Raw genomic sequence first — 25,807 nt, 5'->3', positions numbered from 1 at the left:
GATAGATAGATAGATAGATGTATGATATGATATAGGTATCATACTGCCAAATAGGATGATCCTCTCCTTCCTGCCTCCATCAGCAATATTTTGTTTGCTTATGGCTCTGTGGTGACTAGCACTGCTGAGCCCACAAATCAACTGAAAACTAATCTGGCCAAAATCCATTTTTTCTAGCAAGTCAGAACCAATATTCACTCGTCCAAAGCAGCTACACATGCACAGAGAAACGGGGCCCAGGGACAGATGCACTGGAGAACAAGGATTGCTCCTTTTGGCCTTGTTGGATTGTGTTGGCAGTAGTGGTGCAGCCTTTTAGGTGTTCCAAAATCTGAAAGATAAAGTTTACCAAATGGATGGGATTGAGGCTTCTAGATCAGTTAACTCCATTTAAACTCCTGGGCCTGGGTAAATGACCCAAGTGCTTTTGGAAACTTGTGGAAGCCTCTGGCAGCCTCTTCCCAAGAGTCCCATCTTGCTGTCCTCCATGGCCAGCACAGGGACAGCAGGAGCAGAATGCTCCCTGGGGCCCTGATGTCCTGAGCACTGCTGCTGTCACTTCTCCCTTTCTCTCCCACTCCTTGCCATGCTTTCTGCTTGCTTCTGGTAATGCTTGGACCCAGCTGCTCAAGGGTTCACCCAGGGTCCATCCACTGAGCCAGGCCGCTCCCCTCGGAGCAGGAGTAGCTTCTGCCTGTTCAGCAGAGCAGGGGTCATGGGGGAGCCAGGCTGGTCCATGCAAGCCCATCTGATCATACAGATGCCACTTTCTTCTCTGAACAAGCAATATTTTACAAAGAGAGGAAAACAACACAAAGTGCCTCTTGACTGCACCACCATCTCCTCCCTCCCCAAATCTGGTTAAGATACCTGACTAATTTGATTTGATTCTCTGAGGTAAAACATGTTGGTCTGCACCCTTGTTGTTGGAAAGGTTGCAAAAGCTGCCAGATCTCAGCTGTAGCTGACCCTCAACCCCCATTCCCAGGCTGGGCATATCAGTGTTAGGGCTTATCAGAGGACAGTGACTCTGGCTTTTAACAGCCTTGAGGGTTTCAGCAAGAGGTTTCATTGCAAATTAGAACTGAATAAAACCTTCTGGGATGTTTATAATAAAATGGGAATGTGTGCATGTTTACCACATTCTTTGTGTGAGGGGAGGATTACTGAGGTCACTAGAGCCCTCAAGGGCTTGCTCTAACTTCATTTGCAGGCAGAATTCTTCATCCCAGATGAGACCAACCCTGGCCTTCAGGCAGGACTCAGCAGCCCTGCAGTACACAATCTATCAGACTCTTCCCATCTCATTCTCCCAACCAAGCTTTTGTGGAAACAATTACATGTCTATGAAATCACATAATTTGCCAAACACGCCACTTCAGAAATGTTTTCTCAAGAACTTTACCAGTGCTTCTGAAGCTCCTAACAACTGTAATGAACATATTAACTTGACAGATGCTGAGCAGGAAATTCCCATCACCCCCTGGAAACTGGGGAACTTCACATGGTGCTTTCACCAAGCAGCATGACATAGGAGCACCCTGACATCACTGAAAAAGCATAAAAAATGGCAGCTGTCTGAGCTGGGTCAGAGAAGTGGAGCTTTCCAAGCAGAAAGATGTGCTAAACTGAGGAGAAGACAGGAACAATTGAGGAAGTTAATGAATTTGCCATGTGAGTTTGAGCAGGCTGCTGAATATGTAATGTCTGTCTGGCCTGGAAGCAGATCTGAACCCAAGTCTGAATCTGTATTTTGCCTTCATGCATACATAAAGAAGATAACCCAGAGGAAATAGCAGTTTATAAAGCCCCCCTTTGGGTGTCCACAACCAATATTTTCCCCACATCGTATTTTTGACTTGCAGAATTAAAGTGATGACAAGAAAAAAAATCCTAAAAATAAAATTGACTTCTGCAAAGCGAAGATTCAGAAAGTCAAAGCAGCCCATTGAGTTATGAAGCACTCAAATGCAGATTTCCCAAAGCAATAGAAAAATCCCTCTGATGGTGAAAACATTTTTTCTAGGTCAGCACTCAAAAGGAGACTTCGCAAGTGGGTATTTTTATTTAGAATCATAACTGCATTAATGCAAAGTTGTCTTTCTAGCTTAAAAACAAAAAACATCAATGGAGAGACAATGAAGTACAAAGAGAAGCAGATGGTGGTGCAGCAGCTGGAGTGAGATGCTTCAGGCAAAGCTGCAGCACTAACACATACATACCTGCCAGCAGTCCTATGAGAAGCATTACAACCCATCCTGACCAGGCATCCAGCAAACTCTTGATGAACTCCCATATGGATTCTTTACTTTTGCTTGTAATCTGAAATTAAACACACATGTAGATGTGCTGTTGATTCAGGGTGACAGTTTTAGAGTACAAAGTTTAAAATAATTAAACTCCTAAATGGCGCATTTCTCTACTCCCTACTTCCTTCAGTCCTAGTAATTTATTCAGAGATGCTCAGCTCATTAAGTTGCAGCAGCCCTTTCAATACTTACAAACTCAGGACATCCCATGTCCATATATTTAAAAGTTCTCCTCAACCCATCCCACATCTACATGTTTAGAAGTTCTCCTCAAGTCATGCAAGAAGGTAGGAAGCAGTAACTTTGGAAAACCACTGCTTTTGTCACTGCCAGGATGGCAGTGGCCCAGGCTGTGACACCGGTACCTTGCGGTGGCGGTCCGTGTCACGCGATTTCTCCCGCAGCCAGTCGATGGTATGGAAATCCTCATAAGTTCCAACATCAGGAAAAGGCTCATCCAGAAAATCCATCAGGTTGCCTGAACCATTCATGTCTCCTGCATTGACCATATTAGGATCTGTGTGTAGAGGAAAAACAAGTTTTTCAATAAATTCAAGCAGCTTTGTCAGGCATTTCAGAACCAAGTTTTCTAAATACCTCCACAAGCCAGGAAGTCAAGACAGCATGAGCAGTAGTCCTGGGCGGTACACACAAACTCTTCATATTTGCTTTTAAGAAAGCAGAGGGAGAAATATCCACCACATATCCTACTAAAGCACAAGAGGAAATAAAAGATACCTGTCCCCAAACTAAAACAGTTAGAAGAGGCATTTGATGGGAACTTGGATGAGAGCACGTTGGAGTATAAGAATGTCTGTTCCAGCAAGGTAGTCTGTTCAGGGACATTGGAATAAGATGGGCAAAGGAGGAGAAACCAGAATCAAGATATACAAGAGACACAAACCTGACAGAGCAAACATGAAGAACATGAGCAGAAAAGACCTCACCACTCACATTAATTGGAGAGCTACTGTGTGTGTGCCTCTGGGATACAGGCTCAGCTGCTGGCTCAATCTGCACATAAGAAAGTGGCAGCCAGGTCCAGGAGGGCTCCAGCAGCTGGGCAGAGGTCCTGGGCTGGGACTGGAGGAGGCAGCTGTGCACTTCTACATCACTTAACAAAGTGTTGTTCTAAAGAGCATTAGTCCCACGCATCCTAAAAGAGATGCCTGGGAAATGGTGTTTTCCAGGGAATACCTAGGGTTTGTAATTTGAAATGGTATGTCTAAAAAAAATCTATTATCATGGAGTTACAAGGGAAAAACAGGAAAACACCCCACCCATAAGAATGGGGATATACACAGACTTTAGGGGTTGTATAGAACAGATCCTGCAGAGCCTGTAGCTCCTTGATTGACACAAGGTAACTTTTGCTGGTCACTGATGAGGCCAGGCCAGCACAGCACCAATGACTGCTGCCCACTTTGTTCCACCAGGTATAGAAATGGGAATTTCACAAGAATTTGAATCTTTGAAACTGTGAGGAAATTTCCTAACTCTGTAATTGGAACAGGCAAAAATGTAGCAGATAAGCTTTTAGTGGACTGTCCTGATACTCTGTTCAGCTGTCTTTACTTGGTGTCTTTTTTCTTCCCCTCTCCTCATTTTCATCTGTCTTACTTGAAATCTCACTGGGTAATTTTTTTTGCCTTAGTGGGGACTTCAGCAATGTAATAAGTATGAATACTCAGCTTTGTCAGTCTCTGCTCTCCACTGTGTAGGGTTTTTGGGTGACACAGACAATGTGCTGAGCACAAGCAGCTGAAAAAAGCATTATCTTACAGGCAACCAGTAGGTCACCATTATACCATTAAGAGAAGCCCTTTCAAATGCAGAAATCAAGTAATCTCCAAGCACCACGGCTTGGAGATGTGTTTGTCTGAAAGAGAATCTTAGTGAATCACAGCCTGGGGAAGGAAACTCAATGCAGAGCAGGTGTCCCATGCAGCACTGCAGAGCACGAATAAGCTGCCACAAAGTTGGGGTGATTTAAAAAGCAGAAGTTAAGAAGAGCAGCAATGGAGAGCAGCAATCCTTCGCCAAGCAGGTGAGAGCACCATCCCACGGTGGCTGAGTGAAACAGGAATCTGAAGGGGGATGAGTGCCTGACTACAGGAGCTGAAGCTGCAAGGGGATGCTGAACCCAGTGTCTCCCACGAGGACTGGAAAGGGAAGCTGAAATGAGGTGAAAGGATTAGACCATGCTATTACTTTGTAGCATTGTGATACTTTGCAAATCATTTGCTTCACCCAGTTCTTCCTGTTATAGATGGATGAGATGATTGGCTCTTGCAATTAAAAGATACCTATTGTGTGACTATTAAGAAAAGCTTTAGTGCTGCATAGTTATGTTATTGTAGTTTAGATGTCCTCTGTTCTCCCCATGGTTCCCTTTCCCTGCTGTATTGTTGCCATCAGACAGCCGGGGCTGTCTAGCACAGGTACAAAGAAGCTGCACACGTGTCCCCTGCATGGGGCAGCTGGGAATGGAAAAGCTTGGTGCTCAGGGGGTGGGCATGGCAACACCTGACCTCCAATCAGGTTACAAGAAAGCAGTCTGCACTGATAAATGGCAAAGAAGAGCTGACTGACAGACTTTGGGAGGGGCCAGGGCTGGCTGGTGCAACCCCAGGGGTATAAAGGACTGAGCATCCATCTTGAAGATGAACCAGATGCGTGGTGTGCACGTGGGCAGTTCCCAGTGCTGCAACTTTTTCCTTATGTGGTCCTTTGTTGTATTTTTGTTAAGGTTTAATAAAGCTTTTTAGATTTTCCAAGTGAGCAGCTGTTTCTCACATTTCCATACAGCAAAGAAGGACCTGTAAAGAACGTGCAGCTCAGACTGTCTGACTGCACAACGCAGCACCCTCTGCTAAATAAACAAACTTCTGGAAACTGAAAGCATTGGCAAGTTTTCCTTCATACCACAAGAAAATTACCCATCATGCTAGTTATATCATGTAAAAAATAGCTTTTTAAGTATATTGTCAATGCCCAGCACATGACAGTAATGTGATGGATAATACCAGGCCAGGCCACAAGTATGTAGGATAATTACAATCTCAGTCTGAATCTATCCCAAAAATACGTGCTACACAACATGTCCAAGGAGAGGAAAAATGTGCTAGAAACCACAGGGCCATGGAAGACTAAGAAAACAAACAAACTTTGAACTCAAGGTACCACATCAGTACCTGGGAATTGCAGTGAACTGGATGATTGCCAGCCTAAAGTTCACTTCAGGTACTAGGCTTTTGAAAGCAGAGATGTGATATCAGATTATGCAAAACAAATTTTAGTAAATAAAACCTAGCTACAGCACTTTTGAACTGAGTACTACAGAGTTTCCATCTTATATCCTATCACCAAGCACTATAAGTATCCCTTTCTTTCTCTTTTATTTTGCATTTATTTCTCTCATTTTACCTTGGCATCTGTAATAATTTACAAGGTTTATTTCAGGATGAGCTAACTTGCCCTCTGAGTGAAGCTTGCAGAGATGCTCTCAGTTCTGTCAGCAGAACTGGAGCCTTACAGCAATCAACCAGTTACAGATATTTTAATACACATAAATTAAGGGCAAATTAACCTCATCCAAACATGAATTACAGACAGGGGTACTGCAGCAATACACCCCAATGACGGCAAAAGCATGAACAGCCATGGTGCTGGTTGTCTCATCTGGCATGAGAAATCTGCACTATAGCCAGGACACTAAAACCTAGACTCCTTTCACAGCTGATGACAGGAAATGAACTATTTACATTAGAATGAAAGAGGTTCCTTCCCAGAAGGGATAATTCCTGTTTATTGATCAGAAAGAGATGTCAAAGGTAGACATCTTCTAATCTGGCCCAATGAGTGCAACACTACCAGTTCAAAAGAAAGCATTGCAATACCATGACATGCAGAATTAGTTACAAATGCAGCTCCTCAGACCTGAGCATCTGAGAGATTTGGATGCTCTGACAGAGCTTATTGTACACAATGAAAGGTGTTCAGTCTTTCTGAGGAATTGTCTAACATTTGTATTTTGTCCTTTCACTGTTCCATGAGTTAGACAACCTTGCTGTCCTTTCCACTACATTTGCAGATGCTGATGCAACATAATTTGTGCAAGGGCTGCTTCCGGCCTAGTCTTTTCCTAATAATTTCTGGCATTTCACCAGCTTTTCCTAGGCAGACATCCAATACTAAGCAGTCTGCTGTGACTCCTTGAGAGACAGTGGCCAGTTTGGAGCCCATCATTCTGTAATCTCTTAGGGACATTTTCCCCTTTATCCACTTTGAATTCCATCAGCCATTTTATTCCCTACAATACAGTGGAGAGCCTTAGCAGTGAGCACTCATTTTTAACAACTAGCTTACAGTATCTACAACCGAACACGTGTGTCAACAGTCTGCTTTAATAATTGCAAACAAGTTCTTTCTAGAAACTGAACTAGAAAACAAAGAAACCTGACTGTACCACATATCTCTGGAACTCACAGGGTTCTGATTAGCAGACTTCCCTGGATTTAGACCCATGCCAGACTACTGTGATCCTGTAGATGCAGCAGTCCTGGCAGGGACTGAGTCACAAATCAAAAAAGGCCACAGTGCTGGACTGACAACTGTGCCTCCTGATAGAGATTTTCCTGGCTGCCACATAACCTTAGACATCTTCCAGAAATCTTGGGGCAGATCAATCTGATGGTCAGTCCCTGACCTCCCAGCCAGCTGTGCTTGGTGCACAGTACTCTGAAGCCAGAATGAGTTAGTTACCCTACAAATATCAGAGGAGCTGCATGAGAGCAAGCTGGAAGTAAGGGTCCAAATATCAGCCTGTTAAGCTTTATGACTGTGGGAAAGCAGATCATTTTTGAACACTTAAGGAAAGCAGAGATTCGTGCAAACAAACTAGAAAAGCCAGGGTGCAAACACAGGGAGCTGCTGATGGACCAGAACACACCAACAAGCACAGCTGGTACTACATAGACACAAGATCTCGTTACATTTACTCCCTTTTTGTTATTTTCTAAAGAACCAAAAGGTAGTAATATAATCATATTTAGGATCACTTTTTTCTCTGCAAGTCTCACAGTGAGTAAACTCTTCACTTGACTTTGATCAGTTTGTTGCTAAGTTTTAGAGAAGAGCAATAAATCACATTTACAGTGAAAATGCTGACAAACTCAGCTTTAGAGCAGTTACAGCACGTGCAAACGTAAAGCCACAGCTAGAAGAGCTCTATCAGTGAACTGACATTCTAGGTAATATGCTGACTGACTGATCAGACATGAAATGTATCTGACATGGCAAGCACAGACCAAAACATCCCATGGTTCAAAGAGGCTGAAAAGTATCCTGATGGAAAACAACGAGCTGAACACTCATCAAAGGAAAACTCTTGGCCCTGGCCTATTGCTCCTAGACATGCTAGTTCCATGCTATGCTCTCCTCATCCTGTTTTCTGTTTTAATTGGATACATTGCACTGAGGCAGGCAGTATGATTTTTAATGCAATTCCAACAAGTTTCAAGTTACTTTCAACAGATCACAGTTACTGAATTACTTCAACACTTCAAATGTTTCTAGCAGACAAACGTTCACCTGCATGCTTTGCTGTTTTCCTTGAAGTGGGGGGGTTCCTATGTGACACATGACAGGATGCAGGCAGCAAAGGATACCTCTCTTCTGCTGTGGCATAAGGAACAAGTGAGCCTTGCAAAAGGCTGGGAAAAGAAAGCAAAAGCCTAAATGCCAATTGCAAGTTTCTCAATTCACATTTGGAATGTCTTTTTAAGGGTGTTGAAAGCATCACCTGTTCCATCTCTAACAAATGTCTCATGTGTTAGCCAACACACCAAAGGAGATCACGATGTGCCTCAGGGCTTCTCTATGCTCTAGTACCAACACATCCACTGTGACAAAACAGAGGAGATCCCACTCCAGACACAAAGCTTTCCAATCATGACTCCACCAGAGCTGAGCCCACCACTCACCTGAATTGCTGGTCAGATGAGATGTGTTCATGTGCGTGACATGGCAGCAGTTACTGCAATAATGAAGGATTGTGGGGGCTGTGAAAGTCCCTGGGGTTTATTTTCTGTAGTAGTCAGTAATGAACAATGCAATTTTATTGGCAATCCTCACATTGCCAGTCCCTTTGCACAGGCAGGTGGTTTGCCACTCTGTGTCCCTAATACTTGTGTTGACTGCTGCAAGGACCAAGAGTGGTGGCCCAGCCTCATGGCCTTACCTGCTCAAAGGGATCTGTCAGGCAAAGGCATCTCCTCCTGAGAGCTGGGTGCTCTGCCAGCATCCATCCATCCCCACTCCCAAGGAATTCAGACCCATCACAGAGGTGGACACAGAGCACTCTCCTCACAGGGCCTGAATCCAGGCAAACAGGCCAGTGCTGCCAGCAGAGTGAGCTGAATCACAGAACCAGGGAATGCTCAGGTAGGAAGGGTTCAGAAGGAGCCCTAAGAGAGTAAGGCTGAGGGAGAAAGTTCCTAGAGCTGAGCACAGTTACACCACAGGTCTCCAGCACCACCTGGCCAGAGAAAATGGGCCTGACAGCTGAGGAGGCAGTGAGCAAGATTATTAACAGGGTCACCATGAAAGGCATACATGAAAAGTACATGATTATGTCTTTTGTGGAGGGGTCAGAGACTGAGGTCTGCTTAGTCTAGAAGAGACCAAGGAAGGCCAAGGTGGTGTGGATGTAATTCCCCTTCCACCACCTGCCAGGTAGAAGATGATTTAGAAATGGCAATGTGTGATATAGGAGACAGGGAAACAGTTATCAAACATTCTTCTCAACAATAAGATGCTGTGGGGTGGTGATTTTACAAAGAAGAAGTTTTCAGCTAAAGCAAGCAGGCTGAATCCCCAGCAAGTTAAATGGGTAATTTTCTATAGGTTGAAAAATATTTACAGGCAATTCAAGATTATTCAATTTAGAAGCTTCAGACTGAACAAGCCAAACAAGTTATTGACCTTCTGTCTTAATGATGAAGTATATGAAAAGGTGTTAAAATGGCCTTGAACCAGAGTAATCAAGTTCAGACTCCTGGAAAAAGCAGAAAATGCTGAATCCATTTACAGCCCTTTTTTTGGAACATATTATGGGAAAAAATTCCCTATAAATTGAGAAAATATAGAGGAAAGACAAGATTTTTAAATTGGCAAATGCCTTTCCTACAATTCAGGGACTATTGCACAGCCTCCAAACACAAGTAAATAGCTCTGCAAACCCTCAGTTTCTCACCACACTAGCACAGGCAGGCTGCAGTATCAGAAACAGTACAGTCAAATATTGCAGTGTTTTATTGTATGGCCCCACCACCAGATATTATGGAGTTTCCAGCTATGATAGTGTGGTCAAGTTAAATACAGTCACATCTTTGATGTGCAGCTTTACCCTGAATAACCTCCATGGAAAAAATTACGAAGCCACAGCAGAGCTCAGAAAACACAGGGCACCAGATCACAGGGGAGAGGGCCTTGGAGAGAAGGGAAAGGCAGGAGGGAACGTTTGGGATAAAGGGCAGAAAACTGAGCACTCCTCTGACCAAACCACAGCCTTCAGCTGCCCCCCTCAGCCACCAGCAGAGAACAGAGCACAGGCAAAGGGAGGCTCAGGGTGACATGGGTGGGAGCTGATATCCAGCCACCAGGGCTTCCCAGCCTTCCCTCACAGCCAAACTCCCTCTTCTCCTTTTCTCCTCCATTCTCTTCCTCTGAGGGGTAAACCACACCCCAACATCCCACCCCCTGCTCCTTCCCACGATGACTATCCCTTTAGAAAACAATTTCTTTTGGTATGAAATACCATGTGCCTGCTCCCCCTTTAAGTTTTCTTGGAAAGTCTGAGCAAAATTAGTTCAGCTGCTCAGTTATGTCAGAAAAGGGGGAAAAAATCCCAGCTCTTTCCCAGCAAGGTCCAAATGGAATTTTTGCCAAAACTGGCTCTATATAAAAAAATGTTAAACTCACATCTCTGTTTCCAGTGAATCTTAAAGGTCCCTCCAATAAATTTACTTGTTAGTGCAGATGTTGAGGCTGTGGAAAAAGCAGGAGGGAAGCATCACTGCCTCTGGAATATTCATCTGCAGTTTTGAAACTGAGCTGAAACATCTCTATTAAAGGATGCTCTGCTGCTAACAGCCCAGAAGTTTGGGCAGATGAGCCTCATTAACTGTATCAACCCCACACCCCCTTACTTCTTGAAGAAAACAAGATATGATTAGGTAAAACACTGGAAGCCTTCAACTTCTGAGTAAGAAACTACATTTCAGGAGAGAGGACACCCTGGAAACCAGCCCTAACAGTATAGGAGCATGTATGGTTTCTATTCTTGGTTTCCCTCAAGTCCTCTTCACAAAAAAGAGGGAGAATTTCCCTTCTGAACCCATGGTTTTTACTGCCACAGAGCTCTAATCCACCTCTGAAGAGTCAGGGGTGCTACAGGGTTTTCCTTTTTATGTCAGACACAGCTGAGCTTTGCAGCACCAGATTTCCAGTGCTGCTCTTTGCCTCTTCGTTCAGAAAATTTTAATATTAAGGGGAAAAACCAGGTTTGGAACTGCAAAAAGAAAAATTGAATGTGTTCAGAGAGAGCAGATTTGCACTGTCAGGAGGGAGGTGCCCTGGTACACAGTTACTCCTAACCTCTCTTTCCTGAAATGGGATGTTCAATGGCATTTAATGAATCTCTCACTGAAAACCTTTTTGAGCCTTCAGCTTGAAATAAAACTGATAAACCCACATTGGGAAAGCCATTCATCTGTTCTAGCATGTCACTTGTTGTGATTTGGGCAGAGGCTGTGAGTCATTTTTACACAGGAGGGTGGGTGATGTTTTCCTGCTCACAGAGCACTGGCTTTCACTGCTGCCCTTGATGCCTATGGGCTGCACAGCTACAGACAAATGATTTCATTCCCTAAGAGGAAGCTTCTGCAAGATGGGGAGACCCTTTCCTTGGGGTGATGCTTAAGAGCAAAATGTTCAAAGTGTTTTAGGATCAGCACCTTCATGTAACCCTGCCAGAATAGTCTCTTCTTTGACATTAATAATCATGTGTGAATTTTTTAGTTTAGCCAGGCTAGAGATGAAGAAAGCTGAAAAAAACCCAACACCTGGTGTGTATGTATGCACACACAAAAAATGAATGAAGACACTTTCTCTACAATTTCTCACAAAGAAGAAAAATTAACAAACACCCCACACCCCTGTTGGGTACCCTGAAAGCTGCAGAGTGGTGGCAAAAGCAGCCAGGAAAAGGACTGGGACCTCTGGCCACCACAACCCTTTTGAGAGCACCATGCTGAGCTAGGAGCTGTTCAGGCCTGAGAGAGGCTGAACATGACACAACACCAAACTTCAACACAAGCAAGGTGCCTCTGGGCTGTGGAGGAGCCTGGGGCTGGGAGCATCCCCTTTTCCCTGCTGTAGTACCTGGCTACAGTCACAATCCTGCTCACTTTGCTCCCCAGGTCAGCAAACAACAGTTTCATGATGAAGCAGTTCCCAGCCCCAGAGGTTACAGTGCTCCAGAGGAGCCTGTTCTGTTCAGGCAGATAGGAAGTTCTCTAACCCAGGGTCAACACTCTCCACCTCCTCCTCCTCTGGTCCCTGTTTAAAAGCTTCCAGCCACTACCTTTGAAAAGGTATGAGGGGTGTAAGAGAGGCCCCTATGGGCACAGGGGCTGAGCACTCTTGCAGCCATGTGCTGGAGCCCTGGCATGACACCCCAGTGCTGCCAGGGAGAGCCCCTGCCAGCTGGGGATGACCCCTGGATCCCCCTTTTATGCTAAGCAACTCTTAGGACACTTAAATCCTTAATTTCCAAAGGCCTGCAGCACACACATCAGGCTGGTGCCCTTCTTCCTGCACAGAAGATGTCTGACTCCAACTGGGGGAGCAGGAGTTCCCCTGCCTGGCACACATTTCCACAGGATCCAGAGGAGGGGGGAACCCCTCACACCTGTAGAACCCAAGCGTGGCAGCCCTGCTGTGCTCCTTGCACAGGCAAAGAGCCAAGTGCCAGTGATCCTGGTGGGCAAGGGCACAGCCTGGCTCACAGCCAGTGCTGGAGAGAACTGAGCCAGCCTTGACTCCAGAGGGATCCAAGGAGAAGAAACCCAGCATTGGCACTGACAGGATGCAATTTCCCCCCCGCCCCCATCACCTCATGCAGCAACAGGTTTGTATTTCTATTGCTTTAGAGGCTCAGTCTTGAAAAGACAGGAGAGGTTCTGTTGGAGAAAAATAAAATTGGAATTTATTTTTCTTTTTAGTTTGGAAAAAACATTGTAATTTTGTACTTCAATAATTCATTATCTACTTTCCACTCCCACCACACCTTATTTTCTGATCCTGACACAACTGCATACCTGATCCCTGGAACCCAGAATTCACCCCTCCCTAGGATGTACAATCTGCTTCAGCACAGGAGATCCAAAATATCCCCCCCTTAATGTATGGGTGAGCACACAGAGATTCTAGGTGTGCCAAATTTTCACATTTTTCCAATAGTGGGAACAAATTATTTGAACAAAGAACAGGTTTTGGAAGAATAAAAAAAAAACTTCCTGTAGAGCAGGAGTAAAAAGTCACCTGACTCTCTGCCTGATGAAGCTGCAGCTTAGTCATCCTCGGTTCTCTGGCAAAGGCACAGAATTATTTATTACAATTGTTTAAAAAATATATAATTTTATTTTCTGACTAGTATTATCTCAAAATTAGTTTCTCACACTGTAACATTTGTATTAGAATAAAGCTTTTAAACAATTAAAAATTTTAAAACACTAAAATATATTTTAAAAGCTATACAGAAAAAAGCCCCACAGGAGAGTCACCATTTTTTTCCTTTACAGATATATATTCATGTATTTGTACAGAGCACATAATTAAATATCCACACCAGGAAAACAGACTCTGGACTTTGCTTCCACAAATATTTCCGAAAGCACAATTTGCCTGGGATTTTTCAGCCTTTTGGTGATCGGCATTTTGCAAAGGAGCAAAAAATCTGCTTGTCGTCTCCTACATTCTTTTTGGAAAAGGATTTTTCACATTTATATAGGGCAAGGAAAAACTGACCTTTTACTACAGCAAATTATGCAGGAAACCTGTCGGACTAGGTGCTTTGAAACCACATCAGCAAAAATTAACAATAAAGGAAAAGCCTCTTTTCCCACATACACCTCTTAACCCCTCAAGCAAGTTAATCCTCATTCCTTTATAAGCTTAGACACAACAGCAACTTCCTTTAAGCATCCAGGGAAAAAAAAAAAAGGCAGGGGATGCAAGCAAAACACTATTGCTGCTCTCTTTGCACGACTGAATGATGATGGCTGCTCACGTAAATACAGAATTCCGCAGACACCCGAAGGAGCCATCGGAAAGTACAGGGAACAAAGGGCCTCCTTTAGCTATAAAGCTCCATCTGGCAGCATTTTTACAGAAGATGCCAGCCGGGAGATCAGCACAGAGCCAGCAGGCAGCCTCTGCACCTGCAAACCCTCTGCTTGTAGAGGAAATGTGCTGCTTCATTTTCCAGCAGAAAGTCTGCCCGACGGAGCCGGGGCTCTACGACTGCAGCACAAGAGCAACTGGCAAATTATTTTTTTTTTCCGAAGAATTTTGTTGCTTACCTGCAATGCAACATCATTTAGGCCAATCCCAATGATTTTAATAGCATCCTTCCTCGGGTGGTATGGCTGCAGCAGCAGTGATGTCATGGGGAGGAAGCAGTAACAATCATGTGACTGCATCCTCCGTCTATAGGATATGGGATCAGGCACACGCACCGGCTGCAATCCTGCGGGATTAAACCGCAAGCCGCTTTACCCTGCCCTGCCTGCTCCTCACCACTGGAACACTCCCTAACCTCAGCTAATCAGGCCTTCTGTGCATTTTTTATGCAACAGCACAACATTCAGGTTTTTCACGAGGTAAAAGCATAGGAAGTATGCTGTGTGCATGCCAGCAAGTATTCCTGGTGACTCGGCAGGCCAGGTTGCTGCTCTGTGAAATATGTAACACAGCAGCTTGGAAATGAGGCAAACTGCAATTTCACCATCCCTTGCGTTTTTCTGGCACTGCGTTTATTTCAAATTTATCCAAACTGACTTCCCTCCATCTTCTGTGTCAAATTCATGCTTTGCAAGCCTCCCTCAAAGGTTTCATCCTTGTTACCTTCACTTCTTAATTCTTCCCATCATCCATCCATCCATCCATCCATCCATCCATCCATCCATCCATCCATCCATCCATCCATCCATCCATCCATCCATCCATCCATCCATCCACTTCTGCCTTTTCTTCAATGCAACTGTCACGGCTTGAAAGATCCTCTCCTATATGCCAGGCTACTTTTCCTTTCCAAAACATCTGCTTAACCTTCCCCAAATATTGAAAACCCAGAACTTCCTAAAATGCTTTTTTGAAAAGGTAATTAGCCTTTCACATTTTGGTTAACTGTGTATAGCATCTCAACTGTAATCTTGGGGGGGTTTTTGTTGTTGGGTTTTTTTTGTTGTTGTTGGGTTTTTTTGGTTGTTGTTGTGGTTGGTATTGCGGTGTTTTGTGGTTTTTGAGGGGCAAGGGAAGTGTTTAAGAATTTTATCATACTCAGCAATTTATTTGATTTCTACAAGAAGGTAAGAATTGCCAAAGTTCTAACTGCACAGATTTTGTACAAGCCACTAGGGCTGTATTCTGCAAGGCAGAGGTTGTACCTGTTCTTTCTGAAGACCCTGTACACGTTTGTACACGTGCAGCGTGTTCTATTTCAGGACATGCCCCTTACTGCTTACCTTTCTGTATTTGGATATTGTGCAGACTGGTTTTACCCCTACAGGTAACCAGGCAGGGGCTTTGTGTTTCCAAGCAGATGCAACAGCTGAGTAGAAGGACAAGCACAAGCACCCATGAAAATACCCACAGGTGACTGAAGGCACATAAGTGACTTCCACTCACTTCAAAGTCGAAGGAATTCAGTTCTGGAAAACCTTTTTGTCCCAGTGTGCTTGAGCAGTAATTTATGGATGTGCCAGATATTTCTGATAGGAACTCCCCATGCAAAGCCGCACACTGGATTTTACTGAGAAATATGAACACTTAGCTTGTTTCACCTGAAGTTCCCACACCTTTTCTGGAGCAAGAATCATGCCTTTAGAGAAGAGGTTTGATTCTGCCCTTCACACACAGCACTGCAGATCATAATCCTCTAGCACTCATAGATCAGTAACAGCCTCAGGCCTTCATAACCATGTCAGTGCAATGTGGAAAAGTTATACAAGTGCCAGCTTCCTGCCAGCATCTATTCTTTGTGTCCATTAAAATTAGTATTAATAGGTCAATTGAATTTGTGAAGGAAGCTAAACACTGAGCACTTGATTTATTTGCTTGATAATACAACTGTAATTTCCTTCAATCAGTTTATGAGAGGAAAATATGGAAAACAGGAAGCAAGAAGTAGCATTTTCTTGGTGAAATATCTACACCTGGGAACTTCCATGCCAAAGACACACACTTGAACACAAACACTTGGCCCTAGACAAAGAATAGTACTTTTGTGTGCTTAAAAAGTGAGAGTGTTAGGGTCTCAATCCTACATTTTTTTCCTGGACAGACTTTCCTAAATTAATTTCCTGGTTTTATCTTGTCTATTACCAGCTGACCTCATTAAATATCCTACTGCAAGTACATTTTTAGTTGGATGGTCAAACTGCAGACAAACTAAAGGGACAGAATACCTGATTCTCTATTGAAAATACAATAGATATCTATGCTCAAATATTAGAGATTTTCAGAAATTATAAGGAACCAGAACCAGCTCCTAAGAAGCTCCAAAATCCAAGAATATGGAGATTTTCCAAGGGCAAGCAAATGATTTAACTGACATTTACAGATTCCAAAACCAAATCAACTTTACTCCTTGGTATTTTCTTCCAATGCTACTCAATCGAGTGATCTCAGAGAAAAAAATACATTCTTCACATGATGTTTTAGACAAGGCTATTCTTGCTTTTGTTAGCCTGCAGTTTCTTAAGTCTCTCTGCAAATGCTTTTTCCTCTCAAAGATGTACAACACTATAGCCACAAAGAGTCAAAACAAGCTTTGATGGGCCCTCTTCTCCAAAAACCAAAAGACAGAGTTCATCTAACTCATTAAAAAATTATTCTTTTTATAACTGCACTTACCTTTAAGTCCTGCAAAGTGCTTAAAAGAACTGCAGCAAGAAATACAAACAAGACTTCCTGCTGACAAGAGAGAGCCCAACCCGACGTACCCATTACAGCTTCTGCTGCTGCTCCTGGCGGCAGCGAGGCAGCGACGGTTGCTGTTCCACACGCCTATTCCGAGCAGACTGTTTAAAAATAACCTAAACTCTGTCATACCCCTGATGCCTTGCAAATACTGCAGAGACAGGAGTCACATGTCCTTGCTATGATTTTGCCTGTGCTCCTGCAGCTTAAGGTTGCAGAGGGAAACTGAGAAATGGCCGTCCTGTAATTATGCAGATTTAATGTTTCCTTTGTGAAAGCAGCAGTAAGCACCAGCCTAAAAAGAAAAGTCAACCAGTATTCTTCTGAGTGGTTTCCACCTTGGAATTAGTCATAAGCAAGATATTAATTAAGACTAATAATGTCAACTTGCTTTCCATACTAATTTAGAAAGTGCAAATGTTTGTTATGAAAAAAGGCAGTTCAATGTGTTTTAAGTGGAGCTACCCAAGAATTCTGGGAATATTCAACTATGAACTTCTGATACAGCTGTCAACTTATCGTGACTGATAAGCACATGGAAGAATATATCTGCCCTTCCTTACACTCTGTATCTCTTTCAGGTCTTAAGTATAACTCCTTTAGATCTTCAGTATCCCAGATTTTCTCTCTTACCTTTATTTGAAAACTCGTTACATTAACCTAAATTACAGTGTTATTCAAAATACCATTTTTTTTCATTAAATCATCAGGTATGTGGCAAATATAAAAGATTCAAGAAATATCTTTGATATAAAAGAAAACCCTTTTTCTGTTTATGGCAAATTATTTTATTTTATAGAAGAAATACTTTCAAATAATACAAAAATGACACAATCATACAGAACTGTGACAAAACAAGAGAGATGAATACTGAATATGATAACTCATTACCACATCAAGACAGAACTCATTATAGCAGTCAGAATCACAGACCCACAAGATACACTGACAACATCTCACAGCAGTCACAATTTAAAAACCCCCTGACAGAGAGACCACTGGACACTGCCCCTTGGTTATAGTCACAGAACAATTCAGGGTGGAAACAAGGTCCCTACCCCACTCCCTGCTCAAAGCAGGCCTAATGTGACAAGGATGCTCTGGACTATATCCAGTTAAGTCCTCACTCATCCACCCTATGGACAGAGTGCTCCACCTCTCTGCACAACCTCTTCCAGTACCTGACCAGCCTCACAGGAACATGGTGTTGTCTGTTCTTAATACACAGCAAGCACTTCTGGTGTCACTGCATGGTAACTTTGGATAAACACTACTGTGTGACAGCCTCCCCTGGAAATGAGAAACAAAATTCTGACTAACTGGTCTTTTAAAGTAATGAGCACTGAAAAGCTTGCTGGCCCTAGACTTTTACCCAAACACTACAAATTTCTCACATGATTTGGTTTTTATCTGCATAGTTTCTGAATAAGTCTAGTTGTGCCCAAGGAACCCAATATCATCCACCAAAACTTACAGGCAAAACAGGCTTCAGGATGAATAGCACAATAAATGCTAAATATATTCAATTCCATATAAATTGCTATATGATTGTAACACTTGATGCCTGTAATGACTATAGGCCATATAGGAAACAGGAAATACTACCTTAAATGGTTGTGTTTATTAACATTTATGCTTACAATCTTTTTTCCCTGTTACTTTTTGCCTCAGTGTGGATAACTAGAAGTAATTCAATTTCTCTTCCAGGTTTTCCTGACCTTTGACAAGGTAGCAGAGTCTAAGTTCTTGAAACTCACAAAGAAAACTTACTTACAGAATATTTGAAAATATTCTGATAGATTTGTTTGTTTTTTGGCCCTTGTTCTGATTTCCTGACATAGAAAACTCTGGAACCAATTTGAACTTTAATTAAGAGACAACATGATCTTCCTTTGGGGATATTCCAGTAATTTGCAAAATCAGTCTTGTGTTGGGCACCTCTCTTTGCAGGTAATGTATAATTAGGAAAATATGAGAAACTCTATTATAATAGCTTAGTAAAGAAGTATTTTTACATACTTGCAGGATGCAAGGACACAAAACTGGCATTCTCGGGAATTTGGGGTGACAGTCTTTCATTAAAATGGATGGTTACAAATAAAATTATTTCTTACCAGATTTTAGCTGGTCCAACTAGCAATCAAGTGAGCTGTACCTTCCAGAATTATACACCTTCCTCCTGGAAAGTGTCACTGTTCAACAGAACTTATTTGCAGTAACCACAAAGCACATCCTTTAGGATGAACATGTGTTTAAACACCCTTACTTAAAGCAGCTGCTTTCTGAAATCAGAACATATGTGCTTTCCTGAATCAGATGAGAATCTGTAGAACTGTAGAAATTACTGTAATAGTCCATTAGCAGGCTATCCACACAGCTAGCTCAAACTGCTCCTTAAATTCCCTTTTCATTAAACAGTAAAACAAAGACCTGTCACCCTTTTCCTTCCCCCGTTTAAACTGAGGATCTAGTTAAGAATATAAAGATACTTTAGACACAACAGAAATGAAAACAATCTATTAGTGCACAGTAAGAACATGCAAATGAATTCTGCAACGTTTAGCATCACTTCTAATTAGTGTTAAACACATTGCAGGTGATAATATTTTGCTATAACACAGACAGTGCTAAAGAATACAATGTACATAATAAGCTACAGATAATAAAGCTGAAAAAGTGACAATTTTAGAACATAGTATTTTCATTTCAGGTATCAGAAACAAAACCAGCTCAATGGTTCCATTCTACTGTATGACAAATACTGAGGAACAAAATTTCAGTCTTAAAATACATCTTAAAGTAGGTATTTTCCTTCAAGGAAAAAAGGCACTATAAATAAATTACACTACAGTGAATTTGCCTGAACTCACTTTGTTTCTGTCTTCCAGCCTTTAAGTCAAATAAAACAGCATAAAAACTGTACACGCTCTTAACAGGATAGTCGATCTTTTATAAAATAAGTTGTCTTCAGAGATGTCAGTTTCACAACAAGGAAAAACCAAGCCTTGTTGCAGTCGCTATTATAAAATATATATGTATATATATTTATATATATGTTTTTGTTTATGTTTAATTTTTTTAACTTTTTTTATTTTTTACAAAACGTGTATATTAGCTTTTGCACATTTTTTTAAAGAAACTTGTCTAATCTAAGAACTTCATTAAAATAAAAGCGATAAATACTTCATGTTTACAATGCAACATGTCATACATCATCAGCTGGCAGAGGAGGTATGTTAATCCTTGGTCTTGTAAAAAAAGCTATCTTCTCTCTGTGACCAAAGCAAGAGAAAAAAGAAGTAAATAAAATTATGCCTACGTTCCCCCTTCTCCCCACAAGAACATGGTTTCTTTACTCTGGTTAATGGTTAGTATTTGTTATTTATGCACTGAACTGGCCTTTTATTTGAGTACAACAAACTTCCAAAAGCTACTAAACCTCACTAGATACTTCTAGCAACATTCCATTGAAGACAATTACTATTTTTAAAAACCTGGGTGGAAGCTTTATATAACTCACTGAACTTCAGTCATAGTTAATTGTAGAAAGGTTTCACGGGACAACTTCTGCAATGCAAAGTTCACCCTTCTATGTTTTGCAAATACCATCTACAAAAAAGAAGGGGAAAAAAAGATGGCAACTCTGGAAACAGAATCCAAAGAAAAGGCTAATTGAAAGAAAATTCCAGTATTGCTGAGTAATTCTTAGGGAGTGTGTTACTAACAATTTATATGTATTACATTAAACAGATTATTTATGTCCACAGGCTTGTATTGAAAAACTGGACTTCACAGCAACTAGGCTAAGTTGGAAGAATCACCTAAGCTATGCTTATATTTGAAGCTTTTTTTTTTGTCATGTATACTAGAATTGTAACACTGCAATTTTACCTTAGCTTTGGCTCTTTTGCAGAACAAAGCATTCAGAAAGAACTCATGTCCAAATCCAGATACAGTTTAAAATCACTGGATAATTACTTGTGATTAAAATCAAAAGAGACACAAAATTTAAGCTAAATGTTTCAGAAGGCTTTAACCAGATTAATGAACTGTTGTTAAGTTATTTCAGTATGCATTACCACTTACCTAAAAGTCTGCACCTGAATAGGTTCTTTCTGATTTTGCCCACGCAACTGGTATATTTCTTTTGATGCTTTCTTTAGCATCTTTTCAGCTACTTGCTCTTGATGATGTTCAAATTTGGTCTGTCTGGTCTGAAAACAAGAACATAATGCTTAAAAAGGCCATGTGAATGAATAAAACACAAGAATATTTACAGTTAAAAGAATGGATGTTTTTCCCCACCCACCACAGTGAAACCACACTAGTACACTGTCTGAAATAGCTGATCATCTAAGAACTATAAATGCAAAAGACTGAGTTGTTTCATTTATTAATGCTCTTCAGAAAGACATGTAAAAATTAACAAAATTTACTGCACATAGATCTGTCAAACAAGACCTTACTATAAATTTGGGACCAGTTTTTGTCTCTGATAATCCAATGTCAATTTTGTCTGTTGAGCAGTTTTGCTATCTTTTTCTACAACTTCTTTCTCCAAGAACAGGAAAAAAAATTACATAGGGAACATTCCAAATACTTGTAAAAGAGTAAGTATCAAATCAGCAAAATTTCTTTTAAATACCACAAGAAATAAAATTATTGAAGTTCTAATAACAAATACCTAAACAAAAACAAATTAACAACAAATAAACAAAAATCCAAAACAAAACATGCCACTGGCAAAACAGTGCCATTCTCCAAAAATTGTCCTCAAATAAATACACGGTTTGGTAATAATCAATGTAATAATTTTTATTGTGCTAACTTCAAGAATATAAAAGAAACATTCACTGTTTGAGATTCTGCACAAACAGCTCTTTAGACATCTTTATCAAAATGAAGACACTTTGAAACAAGAAGTTTCTGAGCAAACTGAGTGTTTGTGTCATATTACCATACCTGCCTTTCTGCTTCCTTCAGCAAGCTTCGGAATCTCTCATCCCGAAGGACCCAGTGGGGTAAATCTGTCTGCCCTCGGAGCTGGGCGTCTTCCAGGCGCTGTCTCAACTCCCTTAGAACACAGATCTCCTCGTTCAGCTGTCTCTGTCGAGTTCTGGATGCCTGGAGATCCAGCTCCAGGTCTAAGGATGTCCTTGCCATGAGTTCAGCCAAAGATGATCTGCAGGACTGTTGAGTTATTAGGATTCAAACAAAATGCACAAAATATTACTCCCAACATAGTTTACTGGTCTGTCTTTAGCTCTATAACCATACATATGCTGTACTTCACACACAAAGTCTGTCCCAAAGGAAGTTTTGGAAATTATTTACATCCCCCAGAAAAGGCTAGATAATGTAGTACAGAAAACCCCTATAGCTAAATTTTTCAATTAATACCTTCTATTACTTCCTTTTAGAGTTTTCTTTCAACTTACAAATATTTACCTAATGAAGTTTATGGACTAAAATTCCATGTTATGATGATAATAAAAGAGATGCAATAAGAAAAACTCAATGACATCAGAAAAATACTGTTCTGAGCAAGACTCCTCTTAAAGAGCTCCATTCAATATTGGTTTTAAGATACATTCTGAATCAAAATGGGAGTCATGGCTGTCTACCTGCCTACACCAGCAAGGCACTACCTTCTGCTAACCAGATAATTTTATGTCATTTATATACACAACATTAATGCCTCATCTCCCCTTCTCTGCCCACTTGTTTGACAGCAGGAGGGGTGGCATGGGGGCAAATGGAGAGCTTAACCTATTCATTCCTGAATACTTGGGTCTCAAACACTGTTATTTGTTAGGCTGTAAGGGAGGGAGTTGCATGTCTTAATGTCACATTCACACACATCTTTGAATCTGCACCCTGCACCATGAACTAGATTTGAAAGATTTTGAAAGAAACTTTACATCTAAATCAATATGAATTCAGTCCCCATTAAACTAATTTTCATCTGCCATTCTTTTTTCCCTTCTTTAAAATTGGTCACAACTTTATTTGACTTTTTTATGTCCACCTTTTAGCTTAGAAAGTCCAAAACAAACCCAAAACATGCACCCTGCCCCAATTACATTGCAGAAGTTTTGTACATTTCCTACAAGGATCAGAATGTACCTGCAGACATCTAAAGCTCTCAAGTATAGAAGTACCATTGTTGTAGCAACTTCATGAAAGCTGAAGGTCATTTTCCTGGGCATACCTGCTTGTACCGCAGAGTCCGCCTCTCCAAGGTGTTCCGGACAAAGGGGGACTTCCTTGGCAGGGTTGAACTGTCACTGTCACTGCGATACAGCTGATTAGAAAAGACATTGAAAATAAAGGTTGCTTGCAAGATCATCTTTATTATAATATTTGGGTTGTTGGGTTTTTTTTGCCTTTGAGATTTCTTTTTTAAAATATACTGAAACTATCTTGTTTTAAGCAACCAGGTTTTTTTAAGTTATTTATAAACATTTATATATAACAATGCTCATATGGTAGTTGACAACTTACAAACTATCAATGTTTTACAGATAAGTTTCTATTCTACTAAATATCCAAGACAATCTAACCTAAAAAAAAAAGAGGGAGGGAGGACTCAAAAGCAATATTTCATCTTAAAACATATACTGTCACGGGTACAAACAATACAGTCTCCCACTTTCTCCCCGCATCTGATTTTAAGTAAGTGCAGGTTAAGTGAGCACAGAATTTAGAAATCATTTCCTGAATTTTCAAACTCAAGATCTCAGAAGCTTATGAAAAAGTACAATCAAAGCTATGGTAATATTGCCAAGCCAATACCCATGTATTGATCTGCAATACCATGAGCCAACTGCTTATAAGTCTTCTGCCACTGAACACTGCAAACAATAAATGTGACCTTGAAAATGTTGTGCTGGTCCTCAATTACTTGCACCAGTGCACCCAGGAATCCTATGTCCCACAGTAACAGGCACCTTATGACTGATATTCATGACAGCAATCAGAGTCATATGAATATTTATGCAATGGCCCTAAGATTAAGCATTCAGTGCCCTTTTTCAAACTTTTATGTATGTAAAAATTAAACACGGCTTCTAAGCTAACTGCTTATACACCTCATTAGATAGCATTGTAAAATCAACCACCCACACCTAACATCTAAAGTTGCCAGGGAAAAGAGTTTAACATCTAATTTATCATATATTCCTAAATTTCAAATTAAATCCATCCAGGTAAAAGCACTTAAAAAAGAGTCAGGGAAGCTCTTCCCCACTGCATTGTTTAAGTTCAATTAAAGATTATTCATTAATATTAAAAAGTAATATATGTCTCTTATAAATGCAATGAAATCTTATAGTGAAATGATCAAAAAATGTACAATATGCTTGTGTGTGGAGACCCCTTCCCCCTCCTCCTTCTCAAGCTTTACTCACTCTGCAAACATATTGACTCCGTGCTCCAGGCGAAAAGGTCTGGGAGCGAACAATTGTGCTACTGCGAACAAAAGCAGAACCCCGTGGCCTGCGGCTGGTTCTCTCTTTTGGAAGAATAGCAACTTCTTCAGGAAACAGATCCTCAGTGTTTGTTTCCTTATCCACCTAAAATTTCAACAAAGGACATTTTTTTGTTTCTTTCTTATTTTCTTTCTCCTCAAAGACAATCAGACATTTCAACAATATCAAACGCAAACAATTTGCCCTGCTAGCTAGATTCAAATTTTAATGAGCACTGAGAGGATGTAAAAGTTTTAAAACTGGGTCATTCAAAATTGTGAGATTACCTTTCCAGAAGCCTTTGCTGGAGCAGTCACAATTAAGAGATGCAGTTATAACACAGCTACAGAGCACAAGGACTGTATTCAGGACTGGCAATTGGGCATTACCCAAACTACCACCTGATCTCCAGCCTCAACAGAAATAAACTGAGTCACCTTTCAGTAAGCACAGTGACTCTGAAGCAACCACTTTAAAACTACAGGAGCTTAAATGAAGACAAGGAAGAAAAAAGGAACTGAAAGATTGTTCACACAATTATACAAGAAGACTAAAATATTCAGAAAGACAGAAAACATAGGCTACTCTAGCAAAGCTTTCAATGTTTCAGAAAACTCACTCCTCCATAAGAGGTGTGATCCTTGCTAAAGGCAACACAAACAGCTTATGTTCCTCCACTTCAATGGAAGTCTGCTGATTTCAACTTCTGAAGGATTATTTTCAAAAGATTTTAAGTACATCAGTTTCAGCACAATTATTCCATGTTATTGTAAAACTGAAATAGTAATGCAAGTCCTAAAATTTCTTTCTTTACAATTCCTTTAAAAATTCTTATAGAAATAAGAGCACTGGAATTGGATCATGATCTTTTCTGTTAAAATTTCAGGTAAATGCAGAAATTGATACAAGTGCTTATTTATAGATTAGATAAAGGCCACAGTAAAATCAGTTTTCCTTTTGATATAAAAACCAAATTCTGTTGAGAAGTAAGTAGTAAGAAAATAAAAAATTCCCAGCCCTAAAGAGTGAACTTCTACCAACTCAACAGCCATACAGCTGTCACGAAGTCAGCACTCATATGGAGTTGCCAATGACATTGCTGACTCTTTCCTCTCCTACCCAACTCAGACTCCAACTCCAGGCACAGCAGTAGCTCACTGTGCCAGGCAGGGTGGCAGTTTTCATGCTGCAGGGTCTTCTCTCCTTACCTTCAGTGGTGGAGGCTGCATTTTTCCAGAACCGTACTGGCCTGCTGGAGCTGCAAACACGTGCCCAGCTAACGGATCCCCACAGAAGGGCTCTGGATAGGGAGGACTAGTCTGGGTACAATTACTGCATCCACTGTCAACAGACTCTGCTTGCCAGCTCCTAAAGTCAGAACATCACAATAATTTTGCAGGTATTAAAAAATATCATGCAATTATGCATTACATTTATGTATTACATTATCTAAGCCGGTTTATAATTTTAGAGTATTATTTCTCCAATAAAAATACAGTATTTTCAACAGGAGAACAGAGCACACTTGCATTTCTGCAAATGCAAATAAGCAAATACATTTCACAGAAAAAAATTCACCTTCCCTAATTTTCTTAAGGCATGTGTTCTGGTCTTTGTAACAGTACTAAGAAAGCAATAACAAAAAGAACAAGAAAAGTCATGTAACAAACCAGGACTATCACTAGGAATGTCTCGTGTCACCACTAAATTTTATTTACTTTTTCTTAATACAAGGCTGTTATAAACTCATTACAGTTGCCTCCC

General features: G+C 41.0%; 2 protein-coding genes across 4 annotated transcripts in view; both read right to left on the bottom strand.

Moving 5' to 3' along the window:
* CLCN4 (chloride voltage-gated channel 4) overlaps positions 1 to 14,052 on the bottom strand; it is a 126,437-nt gene extending 112,385 nt beyond the window's left edge. For both annotated transcript variants that reach the window (XR_010783200.1, XM_066545350.1), the window contains exons 1-3: positions 13,955 to 14,052; positions 2,675 to 2,826; positions 2,223 to 2,322 (exon numbers count right to left, since the gene is read on the bottom strand). Coding sequence is in view for 1 of the 2 variants with exons in the window: in XM_066545350.1 (XP_066401447.1) it covers positions 2,223 to 2,322; positions 2,675 to 2,818 (244 nt within the window). In the remaining variant the exon portion in view is untranslated. The remainder of the gene's footprint in view (positions 1 to 2,222; positions 2,323 to 2,674; positions 2,827 to 13,954) is intronic.
* A 3,292-nt stretch (positions 14,053 to 17,344) lies between these two features.
* WWC3 (WWC family member 3) overlaps positions 17,345 to 25,807 on the bottom strand; it is a 99,784-nt gene continuing 91,321 nt past the window's right edge. For both annotated transcript variants that reach the window (XM_066545348.1, XM_066545349.1), the window contains exons 18-23: positions 25,252 to 25,411; positions 23,984 to 24,148; positions 22,786 to 22,878; positions 21,537 to 21,764; positions 20,661 to 20,788; positions 17,345 to 19,846 (exon numbers count right to left, since the gene is read on the bottom strand). In XM_066545348.1, the coding sequence (XP_066401445.1) occupies positions 19,780 to 19,846; positions 20,661 to 20,788; positions 21,537 to 21,764; positions 22,786 to 22,878; positions 23,984 to 24,148; positions 25,252 to 25,411 (841 nt within the window). In that variant the 3' untranslated portion in view covers positions 17,345 to 19,779. The remainder of the gene's footprint in view (positions 19,847 to 20,660; positions 20,789 to 21,536; positions 21,765 to 22,785; positions 22,879 to 23,983; positions 24,149 to 25,251; positions 25,412 to 25,807) is intronic.

This window comes from Molothrus aeneus, chromosome 2 (assembly GCF_037042795.1).
Source record: "Molothrus aeneus isolate 106 chromosome 2, BPBGC_Maene_1.0, whole genome shotgun sequence".
Lineage (NCBI taxonomy): Eukaryota > Metazoa > Chordata > Aves > Passeriformes > Icteridae > Molothrus > Molothrus aeneus.
The sequence above is the reverse complement of the archived record's forward strand: the minus strand, read 5'-3'. Positions and strand labels throughout refer to the sequence as shown.